Consider the following 16780-nt stretch of genomic DNA (forward strand, 5'->3'; position numbering starts at 1 on the left):
GCTGGTTACAGACCATTGAGGTAAGTCAGGGAAGAAACCTGAAGGCAGAAACTAAGGTAGAGGCCATGAAGTAGCTTGCTCCCCAGGACTTGTTAACCTTTTAAAAAAAAATTATGTATTTTTATTATATGTGCATTGGTGTTTTTTGCCTTTGTGTGTGACAGTGTCAGATCCCCTGGAGACTGGAGCCACAGACAGCTAGCTGTGAGCTGCCCTGAGGGTACTGGGAAATGAGCTGGAGTCTTCTGCAAGAGCAGCCAATGGTCCCAACCCCTGAGTCATCTCCAGCCCCATCGGCCTTTTCATACCACCCAGGATTACCTGCTCAAAGGTGGCGCTGCCTACAGTGAGCTGCACTCCACATCATCATTAATCAAGAAAATTTGGAGCTGGAAAGATGGCCCAGTGTTCAAGAGCCCATAATGCTCTTCCAGAGGGTTTGGATTAAATTTCTAGTACATGGTATCTCTCCTCTGTTTATAACTCCAGTTCCAGGGATGCTGCTATGGGCACCAGGCACGCCCCCCCCCCCAGTACATACAGTTAAATACATGCAAGTAAAGCATTCATACACATAAAAATAATCTTAAAAAAAAAAAAGGTAGAAAATGCCTGGCAGGCATGCCCCAGGGCAATCTGATGGAAGGAAGCAATTCCAGCTGAGGTTCCTTTTTCCCATATGACTCTAGTCTGAGTCACACTGGTGGACACTAACCAGCACATAATGGCTCACACAGATTTGCAACAAGCAAGTTTATAGGGAGCAAAGCTATATAGTACAGAGCCGAGAGGGCCAATTGTCTGAGGCTTCCTTTTAGGAGTCAAGAGTTGGAGCTTGATGCCTAAGGGGTATGGGATGGCCAGTTCTCTAGGCTACTGATGTGTTAGGCCAGATAATAATTTTTTCAACTGTATATATCCCTTCCTATAAGACCCGACTTTAATCATGTGCACACCCAGCTATGCACTGGCATAAGTTAGTAAATGGGGAATTCTCTCTGAAAGTTTGTTTGGGGCGGCAGATTTGCTGTACTGTGCATGCATCCTGAAAGAAAGAGCTCAGGCTGGATAATATCCCTATCCTGTAGCAGGATGCAGTAGAGACATAACTGGATAAAACTGTCTAAATTTGATTATATCGGGATAGAGAAACTTATACTATTTTACAGAGAGAGGAGCATGTGCCTAATGCAGGTTTGGGTCCGAGATTGCTAGATGCATCACTCAGAGAGGACGTTTGCGCGTAATATGTGCAGTAAAGGATTGAGGCTGGATTATTAGAAGAGGGGTTGTTCAGAACCAGATCGAGTCCTAGGCTATGAAACTATTCCCTATGCTTACAAGCCTCAGTTATTACAAGCTCTCAGGAAGAGAGTAATTCCATTCCATTCAGCCTCCCCTCTAGCAACTAAAACTTGTGAAAAGATGAAATAAAATTCAGGCCATAGGGGCTAGAGCGATGGCTCAGTGGTTAAGAAGGGAATACCACATAGAGTGTCTGTGGAGTGCTCAGTGACAAATGGGACATCTATGTCATCCCCCCCTACCCCACCCCCGCCCCAGGCTCCCAAGCTCAGGAGCCATCACCGCAGAGAAAGTAGATTATAAAAGCCAGAGGTGCATGGCAGTGGTACACACCTTTATTCACAGCACTTGAGAGGCAGGGGCAGCAGAGCTCTGGTTTCTAGGCTAGCCTGCTGTACACAGCAAGTGCAAAGTCAGTGAGAATTACACAGAGACTCAGTTCAGAGGCTGGGAGGAGGGCTGAGGCTATGTAACAGCATCTTCTGGACATGACAGGACTCCTACACTCATGGACTCAAAGCAGCTGTGGATGCTTGCTTAAGACCCGCACAAGATCAGCCAGTCAACATTCTAGCATGGACTAGGAAAGGATTCATGAGCCTCCCCCCAAGAATTGTGAACTGGAAGGGGAGGAATCATATTTCTTTGAGGGCATGGCTTCCTCTTGTAAAGATGTGCATGTGGCCCTGAGAGAACATACTACACTTAGCAGGATACTTAGTATTCTAAAATAAATATTGGCTTAATTTAGTTTTTTTTTTCTTTTGAGACACAGTTTCTTTGTATAGCCTTGGCTGTCCTGGAACTCACTCTGTAGACCAGTTTGGTCTTGAAGTCAAGAGATCTGCCTGCTTCTGCCTCCCAAGTGTTGGAATTAAATACATGTGCCACCATGGCCCAGTTTAGTATTAATTTAGGATCAGTAAAGTCCTTACTGTGGGTCGGCATAACAGCAAAAGGGACCTGTTGGGATGCCAACTTGCAGCATGCTTTTGAAAAAAAATAAAATCACCTGATCCTCTGAAATTGTTCTGTGAATGTAGTAACTGCATACGATGATTGTTAAGATCTATTACGTTGGGGCTGGAGAGATGGCTCAGTGGTTAAGAGTGCTGACTGCTCTTCCGAAGGACCTGGGGTCAATTTCTGTCACCCACATGGCAGCTTATCACCGTCTGTAACTACAGCTCCAGGAGGTTTTTTTTTTTTTTTTTTTTTTTTCTATTCTTTTTCGGAGCTGGGGACCGAACCCAGGGCCTTGCGCTTGCTAGGCAAGCGCTCTACCACTGAGCCAAATCCCCAACCCTGCTCCAGGAGTTCTAACACCTTCATATAGATACATGCGCATGTATGTATGTATGTATGTATGTATGTATGTATGTATGTATGTATGTATGTATGTATGTATGTATGTATGTACACAAACGTTGTATACACTACCAAGGAGGTTCTATTGACAGCTACGGTTGATCTTGAACTCATTTTCCTGTTTCTACCAGCCCAGCCAGGTGCTAGGATTACATAGAAGTGCGCTGCCACGCCCAGCCAGAACAGAAAGTTACTAGAAAAAAGGGTTTCCTTGTGGCTCAGAGTAAAAAGCAAGAAATGCCAAGTGGCAGGGCGCCCAGAACCTGGGTTGGAGACTGGCTCTGTCCCTTCCCAGGGGCTTGAGGCCCGCCTCCCAGATCGCGAGGCAGGCTGGGAAATCGGCCTCCCTAAAGATGGCGGCAGAATTGAAAAGTTGGATCCACTCCCGCGCGGCCCTGAAGGGTTCGGGCGAGCTGGGGGGTATTGGGGCGTCTTTCCAGAGGGGATGGGAAGGACTGGAGGGTAGGCAGACGTACTCCATAGGCCCTGAGGAGGCGTGGAGGGGTCCGGAATGAACCGGGATCTCCTCAGGGGCATTCGGGAGAGCCTTTGCCCTGTAAGGAAGCGCCCTCCTTGGGCCCAGCGGTTTTCTCTGGGCGGAAGTGCGGGAGCGCGGAGGCTGTGGGCGGGGCATGAGGGGGCGGGGTCTCTGCGGTGGGCTGGCTCCCTAGGTCCGGAAGTGCGGGTGGGGCGCGGCCGGGGCGGAGACTGCGGGCGGGCCGGCGGCGCGGTGAGCGCGGGGGTGGCGGGCCCAGAGCGAGCATGTAGCGGCCGCTGGCGGTGGGGCTCCCGGGGCGGGCCGCGGGGGCCGCACGCGGCGACATGGAGGAGGAGGGCAAGAAGGGCAAGAAGGTGAGCGCTCACCGGCGCGTCCTCCCGCCGGGCCGGGGCGTGGGGTGGGGGTCCCTCGGGGTGGGCGGGCGGCGGAGCGGGCAGGGACAGTGGTCAGGTGGGCCTGCGGCTCCCGGAGGAAGTGCCGCGCCTTTCCGGTAGGGGGGTCCCTTTTGCTGCTCGCCCCCGGCCTGCTCCAGACGGCCTGTCAGGGGGCCCGCCTTCCCCGCGCGACGGGCTGGGGCCACAAAGGAAGTGGGCCCAGCGAGGGGCCAGAAGGTGGCCTGGGCTGGAACTTGGACCACTGGGCTGTGCCGCGACCGGCGAGGCTTTTACTGCCCACTTGGCTTTGTTTTTGGATGTCCAGTAAAAGCAAAGATGGACTTAGCTTCTCGGCGGGTTCGCTCGTCGACTGTCGCTCGTATTTAATACCACTGAGCGATTTTAGTGACGTTATGTTTGGCAGTAAGATTTAGGACATGGTTCAAGAGGCTCCTTCGTTTCTGTAGTTTAAAAAATGTGGCTTTAATTACAGGCTTGAGTAGTTGATAAAGAACATTTTAAGGATCCTGGGAAGACCATGTGGGGATAAACTGCTTTAACTGTTTTTAAAGCGAAAACTGGGGTTTGATAAAATGTATCCCTTTCAAATAAATGCTTTGCAATCTTAATGTTTGCCTGTCATTTTCATTTTGATAAATGTGTGCACCTTGTGGACAAGTTTAACACAGACTTTGATGTCCTGGCTCAGTTAACCACCCGGCCTCCTTGTAGCCTTTAATTGGCCACACCACTCCTCACCTTGCTTTAGGAAGTGTCCCATTTTTCAGAAAGTCTTACTTGAAATAGAGTGTGGCCAGGTGGCCTTCAGGGAGTCCAGGCCAGCGGCGGCGCTGCCCCCACTTTTCTTTTGTTTTAAGACAGAAACTTGCACTTGGCTGTTTGGATGTCCTATCAACTTGTTACCTCCGGAGATGGTTACAAGTATAGAAAAGGGGGGTTTGAGCATTGTAAAAGGATTTAGCTAGAAAAGAGGAGTGCTGTTTAGGAAGGACCTGGCCCAAGTGTGGATGAGGCTGAACTGTGCCAGCCGGTCTTTGCAATGCTAGTAGCCTACATCCCTGGAGACTAGTCATTGTATTTGCAGCACACTCTTAGTGCTCTGTAAGACACCTGGCCCACATTCTTGTTTGGGACAAATTGCCTGGCTGTTTTTTGTTGATTTGTATATCATACAAGTTCAGATAGAAAGCAGAGGAGCAGAGCGGTGCATTAAGACTTTCCCCTGAGCTTTCAAATCAGTAGCGAGAAGAACTTAACAGTTACATGCTGTGAAAAAAACAGAAGTACAGACTAAGGCAATGATTAATTTCATTGTCTCTATTAAAGGAGATAATGGGTTGTGTCGGGATCTGTGCTAGCAGTTGTAGGCAGTCTGCCACCTGCTTTAGTTTGTTCCCTGTAAGCATGTGAGACAGCCTTTGGGACCTGAATTTCTATGTAGGCCATGACTTAACATAGTTTACCAGGTATCTTCTGATCAGGAGCTGGCAGAACCTTCTTCACGTGTTTGTTTGTTTGTCTTTGAGATAGGGTTTCTTTGTTATGTTGCCCTGGCTGTCCTGCAACTCTATATCTAGATATCTGGCTCAGGCTGGCCTTGAACTCACTGAGATCCTGCCTCTTCAGTATTGGGTTAAAAGCTGTGTCACTACACCTGACTCCTTAACATGCTGTTTTTGTTTTTTGGTTTTTTTAAAGATTAATTTATTATATATGAGCACACTGTTGCTGTTTTCAGACACGCCAGAAGAGGGCATCAGATCCCATTTCAGATGGTTGTGAGCCACCATGTGGTTGCTGGGAATTGAACTCAGGATTTCTGGAAGAGCAGTCAGTGCTCTTAACCGCTGAGCCATCTCTCCAGCCCCAACGTGCTGTTTAATATGTAGTATCTCCTTCCAGCTTAGGAATTTAAGTGTTTTTCATAATAGTCAGTTAACAAGAGGCACTCGTTACAAACATTTAATGAATTCATCCCATCTCCCACCGGAAGACAGAGATTCCCTGTGTAGACCTGGCTGTCCTGGAACTGTTTCTGTAGATCAAGCTGCCCTTAAACCTAAGAGATCCACCTGTCTCTGCTGGGACTAAAGATATGTACCACAACAGCCTGGCTACAATTCAAACTTAATAAATCTTATTACAATTTGGATATTTAAACCACCCAGCTCTTCCTAAAAGATGTAAACTTGAACCTATGACAGTATGAATGGGTGCTGAAGATATAACTTGTTTGATACAGTGCTTGCCTGCCAGGAATGAGGCCCTGGTTTGGATCCCCTTTGCTTTGGATGGCCCAGAGGCATGATGGTATATTGTAATCCTGGCACTTGGGAGGGGGAGGTCAGAGGCTCGAAAGTTCAAGGTCATGGCCAACTTGGAATCTATAAGAACCTGTCTTAAAACGGGACCGGCAGGCCTTCTCCAGGTCTCAGATACTTGATGTCCTGTCAAGCAGTGGTTTTACTCTAGAAGGTCAGTGAACTGCTAGTGATCCCGAGGACCAAGTAGATTTCATGGAAGCAGTGCCCCGCCATTCTTGAAGCTACTATAGCAACAGAAGTGTGGAGGTTATATCTCCATCAGACAGTCTGTGGCACCCATTGTGTTTGTGCACCCGCAGTCAAGGAGAAGCAGGAAAAGCTAGAGAGCTTGAGAGCTGTTGTAGAGCTGGGTCAGTCCCAGGCCAGGCCAGAGGGATGAGCGCCTCAGAGAAACTGGTGACCACTTGATGTCTATAGAGTGGCTGCTGCCTTTCAGACTGAAGCGAACGAAGCTCTTGTTTTTATATTAGAAGTTTACTTTGAATTGAAAATTTTCAATGATTTTTATTTTGTGTACATTGGTGCTTTGCCCGTATGAGTATCTGTGTGAGAGGGCCGGATTCCCTGGAACTGGAGCTACAGACAGTTGTGAGCTGCCGCGTAAGCGCTGGGAATTAAAGCCAGGTCCTCTGGAAGAACAGCCAGTATTCTTTTTGTTTTTGTTTTTAATTAACTGATTTATTGACATCCTAAATGCTGTCTCCCCTTCCAGTCTCCCCTCACAGAGTTCCTCCATCCTTCCTCCTCCTTCTCTTCTGAGTATGGGGTTCCCCCTGGGTATCCCCCCACCCTGGTACCTCAAGTCTGCCAGCAGCTTGTGTTCTTAATCGCTGAGCCATCGGTCCAGCCCCTTTTGATTTTGTGTATGTACATGTCTGGGTTTGCTCACACGCATGTGGCTGCCTGTGAAGGCCAGAGGCAATGGCTCCCCTGGCGCTGGACTTAGAAGCAGCTATGAGCCACAAGATAGGGTGTTGGGAGTTAAACTAGAATCCTCTTCAAGAATAAACAGTAAGTGATTTTATCTCCTGAGCCATCTCTCCAGCCCTGAATAAGGCTCTTATGTACAGAGTAATCTCGGATGCTGTATATTACAGCATTATACTATATTATATATGATGTAATGTCACCCTCTCCCCTGCCCTCCTTTTCTGAGACAGGGTCTCAGATAGCCCAGACTGGTCTGGAACCCACTGTATAGTCAAGGATGGATGACCTTTAACCCTGATCTTCCTGCTTCCACTTCTGAGGAATGGGATTACAGGTGTGCACATGGAGACTAAATCCAGGGCTTCGTGTGTGTGTGTGTGTGTGTGTGTGTGTGTGTGTGTGTGTGTGTGTGTGTGTGTGTGTGATAGGCAATCAGTCGTTCTATCAGTTTAAACTACATTCTGCTTTCTTAAGGACAGGCACCTAACAGCCAGGCTGGTCTGGAACTCATTTTGAATGATTGAACTGTTCAACTACTGATCCTCCTGCCTCTGCCTCCGGGGTACTGGCATTGCAGGCATGGACCACCTTGTCTGGATTTGAGGGTTGCTGGATTGAGCCCAGGGCTCTGTTCAAGCTAGGCAAAATTGCTTTGCTAATTACACTATATCCCTGACCCTCTAACCTACCCCACATGTGTGCGTGCGTGCATGTGTGCGAGCACAGGGTTTCTCGTCCCAGATGGGTTTGGAACTCCTCACCCTGTTTGTGAAGCACTGGGGATCAGTGCCGTAAGCTCTGTGTCAGGCGAGCACTCTACCAACTGAGCTCCATCTCTAGCTCCCCTTGGTCTTCTTTAAGGCAGGGTCTTGCTGTGTAGACTTGGCTGTCCTCAAACTTTACGTTTGTGGCAGTTTTCTTCCTAGGTGTTGCGATCACAAGCATGTACCAACACACCTGGCTACTAAATGCTCTTTAAATTATTATTTTTAATTTTTTTAGATTTCTTTTTTTCTTTTTTTTCGGAGCTGAGGACCGAATCCAGGGCTTTGCGCTTGCTAGTTAAGCGCTCTACCACTGAGCTAAATCCCCAACCCCTAGATTTCTTTTTTTAAAAAAGATTTATTTCATTTATATGCGTACACTGTCCTGGTCTTCAGACACACCAGAAGAGGGCATCAGATCCCATTACAGATGGGTGTGAGCCACCATGTGGTTGCTGGGAATTGAACTCAGGATCTCTGGAAGAGCACTCTGTGCTCTTAACCTCTGAGCCACCTCTCCAGCCATTTTTTAGATTTCTTATGTGAATGAATGTTTTGCCTAAATGTATGTTTGAGCACTATGTGTGTACAGGTGGTCACGGAGGTCAGAGTGGGCATTAGGAGCCCTGGAATTAGAAAGCTGTGAGCTGCAGGGTCGGTGTTGGGATGGAACCCTGCTTCTCTGCAGGAGGAGCTGACTCTCCGGCCGCCGTACTTGGTTGCGTGCCCACTAGTTGGCATACAGAGGTCAAAGACTAACCTGCAGGGTAGGCGCTCACTTCCTAATACTCTGGGTGACTTGAAAGTGTTTGTAACTTCAGATCCAGGGAGTTTGGTGCCTTCATCTGGCCTCCGTGGGTACCCACATAAAGGTGGCAACACTCAGAATATATACACACACCCCATACAGATAGATAATTCTGTTTTCTTGAGACAGAGTCTGACCATTTCTCCCTGGCTGGCCTGGAACTTGCTATGTAGATAAGGCTGGCTTTAAACTCCAAAAGATCCTGCCAGCCTCTGCCTCCGTCTCCCATTTCTGGGGTTAAAGGCTAACACTCCTGGCTTTTTGTTCTTACTTTTGCTTTTTCGTGACAGGGTTTCTCTTTGTAGCCTTGGCTATCCTGAAACTCTGTAGACCAGGCTGTCCTCAAACTCAAATCTGCTGGCCTTTGCTTCCCAAGTGCTGGGATGATAGCCGTGCCTGACATGTGCCTCGCTGCTGTCAGTATCGAGTCTTCTGTATTTACTCAAGTGCCCATGCCATGCTTAGCATAGAGAGGGAGGGCTAAGGACTTAAGCTTTAGGAAGTTGGCCCCTTAGATGTCAAATCCGAGAATGAGAGGTGCTGCATTAGGAAAGACGAGAAGATAGCACCAAGTTCTAGGTGGGGATCTGGGGCTACTGCTGAAGGTCAGAAGCACCCTTAACTCTGCCGAGGCTGTCTTGGGCTGCAGGAGACTAATGTTGGTCTGCACACTGAAGCTGTTAGAGGTGTGCTAGTAATCTGCTTATTTCCCCATTAGACGAGTGTCGGTCAGCACACCAGTGCCAAGCACACAGCCAGCAGCTTCCACCTAGGAAGCGGAGCCAAGGACAGGGCAGAGAAGTTTTGATACAAATGATCAGGAAAACCTTTCCATTATGAAAACTTCAAGTAGAAATGCAACCCCCATGCCTGACTTCAAACAAGAGTGATGTGTAGGCAGCCCTTTTTGTTACTTTATTCTCATTCCCGCTTGTACCTGAGTGGGCTGAATTGTCCCTATATCCCCCAAGTTCATATGTTGTAGCTCAACCCCCACGATCTTGTGAGGTGACTGTGTATGGAGGGGAGCTCTGTAAAGGTGCCAAATGTTTCTTGTTGATTGTTTTTGAGACCGGATCTCTAGCTTAGGCTGTCCTAAGCATACTTTGTAGCCCAGGCTGGCCTTGAAGCTATGGAAATTCTATCTTAGCCTCCCAGAGTGCTGAAGTTAGAGGCATGCACTGGCAAGAGATGCTTAAGCTTAAATGGCGTACCTGAGGCTCACTGTGATCTGATTTGAGATGCTCTATTATGAGAAGAGATAGGGACAACGTGTGGGATTGGGGAAGAAGATGATATCCAATTATGTGCATAGAAGCCCAGGAAAAGTAGCCCTGCCTACACCTTAATCTTGAGTTTTCAGCTCCCAGAGCTGGGAGAGAATAAGCTTCAGCAGATCAAGTAAGCCATTTTTTAAAAAATTAACTATATTTATCTTTGGCAATGGAGGGTATTGAACCTAGGGCCTTAAGCATATTAGGCAAGTAGTGTCCCACTGAATGAACATCTGGGTTTTCACAATGAGTTTACGATATGTCTCTGTGGCCCTAGGAAGATCTATTTACTTACTTTTACTACTTTTAGAGACAGGGTTTCTCTGTAGACCAGGTTGTCCTCAAGCTCGGAAATCCTCTGCCTCTTCCTCCGGATACTGGGATTAAAGAATGTACCACCCCCAGTTTAGGAAGATTTTTCTTCTTTAAGTGTTTTTCTTCTTTTTCTTCTTTTTCCATGTGTATATGAGGAGGGGAAGGAAAAGGAGAGAGAGAGAGAGAGAGAGAGAGAGAGAGAGAGAGAGAGAGAGAGAGAGAGAGAGAGAGTTTGTGTTCCTGTGCATATTTACTCAGGTGTACTTGTACTCGTGGAGGCAGAGATTAAACATTGTCTTCCTCTACTGCTCTTCACCCTCACAAGGTCTCAGTGAGCCTGGAACTCTGTCTCAGTTAAGGTCGTCTGGCCAGCGAGCAAGTGTGCGCGTGCGTGCGTCCATGCCTGGTTGTTACGTTAGTGCCCAGGGTCTGTCCTTGTGCAGCAGGCATTTTGCCCATTGAGCCAGCTCCTCAGTACCTTAGCAGGGAATCTTGAGGCTGACTGTAAGGGGCAGTCGGAGGTGGAGGACTGTGCTCCTAGGGAGGTTTCTGAGGGACTGATCTACACGTCACTCTGGACGAGCTCTTACTGTATTTTGTAAGGACCATGGATTGCATCTCACTCTATCTGAGGGAACTCGAGATAGCGTTTTACCTTGTCCCTAGCTGCCCCAGAGTTCACTGTGTATGCAGCGCAGACGGCTCTTGAACTTGTGGCTCTGCTCCATCCTCCACCTCCTGAATGCTAGGATTGCAGGCATAAACCATCAGACGTGGCTGCAGTTCACTGTAGCTGTCTTCATTCATACCCAAAGAGGGCGCCAGATCCCAGTACAGATGGCTGTGAGCCACCATGTGGTTACTGGGATTTGAACTCAGGACCTCTGGAAGAGCAGTCAGTGCTCTTAACCGCTGAGCCATCTCTCCTGCCCTCTTTTCTTTGTTTGCTTGTTCATTTGTTTGTTTGTTTTCTGAGAAGGGGTTTCTCTGTGTAGCCCTGGCTGTCCTGGAACTCACTCTATAGACCAAACTGTCGGAAAACTCAAGAACTCTACCTGCTTCTGCCTCCTGAGTACTGCATTAAAGGGGTGTGCCATTGTGAGCCTGGATCCCTCAGTATGCTTGCTGCTACTCCACTTACCCCTTAGTCTGAGAGAAACAATAGGATCTGTGTGGCCCAGGCTGGCCTGGTACTAGCTATGTAAACTAGGCTGGCCTTGAACTCAGAAATATTCCTGACTCTGTCTCCTGGTGCTGGGATTAATGGCAAGTGCTTGGCTTCAAGAGCAGTTCCTCAGGTGACTACGAGAGATGAAAGCGTTTGCGTTTGGATTGTCCGGTGAGGCAGACAGTGGATGTTTGGGGTTTTGGGTTTCTGGTACTGAGGGTTGAAAAACCCAGGGCTTCAAGAACGTTAGGCAGGGGCTCTATCACTGAGCCACACCCCCAAGCCAGATCTTTTCTTTTTCCAGTACAAATGGGAAATTTTTTTCCTTACCTCTGTGCTGGTGCCAAATATGTGACACTTTTTCCTCTCAAGTGTACCTGATTGGTAACAGTTTTTTGTTTGGATTGTGTGAAGAATTAGGCATTTGACTAGAGGCATTAAGTGTGTACAATGAAAGTAATCCTCTTTAATAAGCACAGAAGGAAGTTGGAATCTGGCTTTTGTTTGGGGCTTAAGGTGGCGCATTGTGTCACCCGGGGAGGTGGAGAGGCTGGCTGAACTCTGCAAGTGAGCAGAGTGGTCAGCCTAAGCTGCGTGTCACTGTTCTTATGGTACAGGACTCCGTGTGTGCTGTCACTGCGTGTAAAGTACATTTCATGTGCATGGTTACTTGTAGCTTTGAGGGGTAAAAAAGTGTTTGTATCCATCCCATAGTTTAGAATTCCATGGCAGTTTTCCTGACAGTTTTTTTTTTTTTCTTTTTTTCGGGGCTGGGGACCGAACCCAGGACCTTGCGCTTTCTAGGCAAGCGCTCTACCACTGAGCCAAATCCCCAACCCCTTCCTGACAGTTTTTAGCCTACTTTATGTGGTGCACTGTTACAGGAGCCCTGCATCTTCTGTGACTTAGAGGATTCTGTCTCCTTTATTGATTTCTGAGGAGTGCATTGTTAAGGAAACCTAGGGGCTGGTATGGTGGGGCACACCTTTAATCCCAACCCATGGGAGGCATAGACAGGTGTATCTCTGGAGGTTGGAGGCCAGCCTGGTTCTAGGCCAGTCAGAGTTACATAGTGAGACTCCGTTTCAAAGAGGAGGAGGAACTGGGTATGGCACAATGGTAAAGAAAACCCTGGCTAGCTACTCTTCCAGAGAACCCAGGTTTGATACCCAGAATAAATATGGTAGAAGCATTTGTAACCCTATGTGACATCTGCTTCGTAGCCTTCTCGGGCACCAGGCAAGAATGTGGTACACACAGGCATGCTAGCAAATCACATAAAATAAAGAGAAAGGAGACGGCCCAGATTGGCAGGCTCACATTCTGTCACATGCGAGTATCATGTCTGATAACGTGGCTGTTGTGTGTCTGCTGTTCAGTAACCCCCTCCCTCTCTCCTGGGGGCTGGGCACCTGTTGTCAGCCCAAGCAGCTCCTGTCTTGAGACGCCTCACAGTGTCATGTTTATCCTGAAACCCACAGGGCTGGGCTTCCGATCTTTCTTCTGTCTCTTCTCTTTGTTTTCTTTGTTTGTTCGTTTTTTTTGTTTGTTTTCTGAGAAGGGGTTTCTCTGTGTAGCACTGGCTGTCCTGGAACTCACTCTATAGACCAAACTGGCCTCAAACTCAAGAACTTCACCTGCTTCTGCCTCCTGAGTGCTGGATTAAAGGTGCGCGCCACATTGACCAGCTGGTTTAACCCAGCTGCCACAGCAGCATTTTATTTTTAAACATTTATTTTTATTTTATATGTATGAATGTCACCTGAATGTGTGTGCACACCATGTGCATGCAGTGCCTGTGGAGGCCAGAAGAGGGCGTCTGGAGTTACAGAAATTTGTGAGCTTCAGTGTGTGGGTGTTGGCAGTTGAACCCACATACTGTGCAAGAGCAGCCCGTGCTCTAACTGCTAAGCCGTCTCCAGCTCCCTAGCATTGCATTATGAATTATGATTTTTATTCTCAGGTGTCTGAGATTACAGGTGTGTACTACTGCACCTGATTTCTGTGAGAATTAGAACTCAGGTTCTCGTGTGTGTACCTCCCCTATCTGTACCACATGTGAGCCTGGTGCCTCTAGTCCTTAGAGGTAGTGTGAGCCACCGTGTGGGTGCTGGGAGCTGAACCAGTCTTTCCAGCTCCATTCTCTGTCTTTGTGTTACAGTCTCTCATAGCCTAGGCAAGTCTCAGATCCACTGTGGGGTTGAGGCTGCCCTTGAACCCTGAGCTTCCTGTATCTACCTCCCAAATATGGACTGCACTTGACTCTGATCTTTGTTTTTGTTTGTCGAGACAGTTTCTCCCAGTAGTCTTAGAAGTCACTGTAGACCAGGCTGCCTTTGTCTCCCAATCACTGGGATTGAAGCCATGTGATACCACACCTGGCTTGGTTGTGTTTGCTTGGTTGTGTTTCCTTGTTTGTGTTTCCTGTGTTTGTTTTTTGTGGGCTGGGGTGGGATGGGCAACCACAGGGTCTTCCATAGCGGAGGCTGGTCTCCAACTCTGTTTAGGGAGGGTGTCCCTGCATGATCTTCCTGATTCCACCTTCCAGGTACTGGAGCAGCAGGTTAGGCTAGACCCGTTAGGTTCATACCCATTGTCTCGATCTACCACTGACGACTTCGTCCTTTATACCCTGTCCAGTTAGCTGATCCTGCCAGTCACCCTCTGTTCTGATGCATTTCAAAGGAGTTTTTAAAAAGATCTTAAAGTTTTTTTTTTTAATTTATTTTATGTATGAGTACACTGCTGCTATCCTCAGATGCACCAGAGAGGGCATCAGATCCCATTACAGATGGTTGTGAGCCACCATGTGGTTGCTGGGAATGGAACTCTGGAAGAAGCCAGTGTTAACCACTGAGCCATCTCTCCAGCCCTGTTTCAAAGGATTTTTACAGATGCTACTTTACCCCAGAATGTGTGAGCATCCATGCTATTAACCAGACATTTGCTAACAATTTTCTTTCTTTCCTTTTTTTTTTTTTTTTTTGCTTTTTCAAGACAAGGTTTCTCTGCTGTGTAGCCTTGGTTGTTTGGCTGTCCTGGAACTAGTTTTGTAGACCAGGCTGGCCTCGAACTCAAAGATCTGCTTGTCTCTGCCTCTTAAATGTTCTTTCTTTTCTTTCTTTCTCTTTTTTTGTCCTGGGAATTGAACTTAGGACCTCACTCACACGTTAGACAAGTGTTTTACCACGGAGTTTTGAGTTATGTGCCTAGCCCTTGCAATAATATCTTTTTTTAAAGTATTTTTTGTTTTATGTGCATTGGTGCTTTGCCTCCATGCATGTCTGTGTAGGGTTTTAGGTTCCCTGAACTGGAGTTATAGAAGAGCAGTTAGTACTTCAGCTGCCGACCCAGCTTTCCAGCCTCTCCCCTTTCCTTCTTCCGTTCTGTTGTTTCTTATTTATTTAGAGTCAAGATCTCACTATGTAGTCTGAAATGGCCTGGAACTTGCTATGTAGAACAGGCTGGCCTGGCAAAATTCTTCTGCCTCCAGTGTGCTGGGTTGACAATTTAAAAACAAATGTTTTTTTTTTTTAAAGATTTTGTATTTATTTATTATATATAAGTACACTGTAGCTGTCTTCAGACACACCAGAAGAGGGCATCGGATCTCTTTACAGATGGTTGTGAGCCACCATGTGGTTGCTGGGAATTTGGGAATTGAACTCAGGACCTCTGGAAGAGCAGTCAGTGCTCTTAACCGCTGAGCCATCTCTCCTTTGCCAAAGCAGCAGTAGTAGATTCCCCTCGAGTCTCCTGGGCTTTGGGCGGATTTTCAGTACCAGGCATGGAGCAGGCTTCAGAGCTCATTCAGAAGAGTTTCTTTCTTTTTTCTCTTTTATTTTAGACAATGTTTCACTCTGTAGCCCGTACTTCTGGAACTTAGTGGTCCAGGCTGTCCTTGAAGTCATGACTATCTACGTACTTTAGCCTCCCGATTGTAGGTGTGAGCAGCTATGACAGCAAAAACCAGTACGCATATTTTTCTTTGTAGTACATGCGTGGTAAGCATTCTAGCTCAGAGCTATGCCCTCAGCCTTCCTCATGTTAGTAGCTGGGTTTTTTTTTTTTTTAAAGATTTATTTATTCATTTATTATATATAAGTACACTGTATCTGTCTTCAGATATACCAGAAGAGGGCATCAGATCTCTTTACAGATGGTTGTGAGCCACCATGTGGTTGCTGGGAATTTGGGAATTGAACTCAGGACCTCTGGAAGAGCAGTCGGGTGCTCTTAACCGCTGAGCCATCTCTCCAGCCCCCTCCCCCTTTTTTTTTTAGTAGCTGTTTTTTAAAAATAATTTCTTTGAGAATTTTGTCCGATTCACCCCTCCTAACTCCTCTCATGCCCTACCTCCTTCCCTACCTCCTTCCCTATTCCCCACATTTGTGTCTTTTTTTAATCTCCTATCTACAAAGTCCAGTTTGTGCTGCCCATATATTCATGGGTGTGCAGCCTTCCACTGGAGTATGACTGACCTATCAGGGGCAGCTATGAACTGCTAATAACTCCCCTGCTGTGTCGGAGTGGGATTTCATGTCCAACCTCCCTCTCCATAGGACCAGTCGGCACAGCACACTTCCTGAAGGGGCTGAAGACAGATGGCTTGGTGGTTAAGAGCACTGGCTTCCAGAGGACCCAGGTTCGATCCCTAGCAGCTCACAACTCACAACCATCCGTAACATTAGGCAGCAGACATAGCCTTGGTGCACAGGCACACACGCAGGCAAACACGTGTATTTATAAAATAAAATCAACAGAACAACCTTCTGTAAGGACAAGGTAGAAAGTATTTTATTAGATTTCAGGCCATTACGTAATACTTAAGCAATAAAAGAGAAGAATTTTTGCAAAGCTTATACTGAAAAGTTCAAAATTCTATAATCATGGAGTGAGCAGTGTTTCCTTCCTCCCTCCCTTCTTCCTCCAGAGACGGGATTTCTCTAGTCAGTTCTGGCTGTCCTAGAACTCACTGCTGTGGGGCAGGCTGGCCTTGAACTTACAGATCCACCTGCCTTTGCTTCCCATGTGCTAGGATTAAAGGCCTGTGCCAAGTGAACAGGTTTTTGGTTTTTTGTTTGTTTGTTTGTTGTTTTGCATTTTTTGAGGCAGGGTGTGTCAGGTATCTTTAGCTGGCCTGGAATTTGCTGCATAAACCAGGCTGGCTGGTCTTAAACTCACAGAAATCTCTCTGCCCAATGCTGGAATTAAAAGTGTGTATCATTATGCTTGGTTTAGAACACATTTTTCTTGTATTTTTGGTTGTGAGACTAGCCTTTAATGGTGGAGCCATCTCTCCAGCCTGGAGCAGCTTTTTCTAATAGAATTCTGTTACTGAGAATGGAATTCTTTTGGTGACCTAACACTTTGCTGGCTTTGGTCCATGCAGCCAAAGCTGGCCCTTAGCTCTCTCTCCGCTGACCCACCTCTCAGGTGCTGAGATTACAAGTGTGTGCCATCATTCCTGGCACAAATGTTTATTTGTAAAAGTGCAGGTGGTGCAACTCTAGTGCCCCTGGAACTCTCCCATGGAGAACGAGGTAGGTTCAGACTCAGTGTGAGAAGGAATATTCTTGTTGGAGCCGACATTCAAGCTGCTTCCGGGATGTGCTTTCACTGGAACCCTG

General features: G+C 47.2%; 1 protein-coding gene across 2 annotated transcripts in view; it reads left to right on the forward strand.

Annotated features, from left to right (window-relative positions):
- Nucleotides 1-3346: 3346 nt before the first annotated feature.
- Ccm2 (CCM2 scaffold protein) overlaps nt 3347-16780 on the forward strand; it is a 45679-nt gene continuing 32245 nt past the window's right edge. The window contains exon 1 of one of the 2 annotated variants that reach the window (XM_039092067.2): nt 3347-3525. In XM_039092067.2, the coding sequence (XP_038947995.1) occupies nt 3496-3525 (30 nt within the window). In that variant the 5' untranslated portion in view covers nt 3347-3495. The remainder of the gene's footprint in view (nt 3526-16780) is intronic. The other variant, NM_001126275.1, reaches the window with a different exon arrangement.

Source organism: Rattus norvegicus, chromosome 14 (genome assembly GCF_036323735.1).
Source record: "Rattus norvegicus strain BN/NHsdMcwi chromosome 14, GRCr8, whole genome shotgun sequence".
NCBI lineage: Eukaryota > Metazoa > Chordata > Mammalia > Rodentia > Muridae > Rattus > Rattus norvegicus.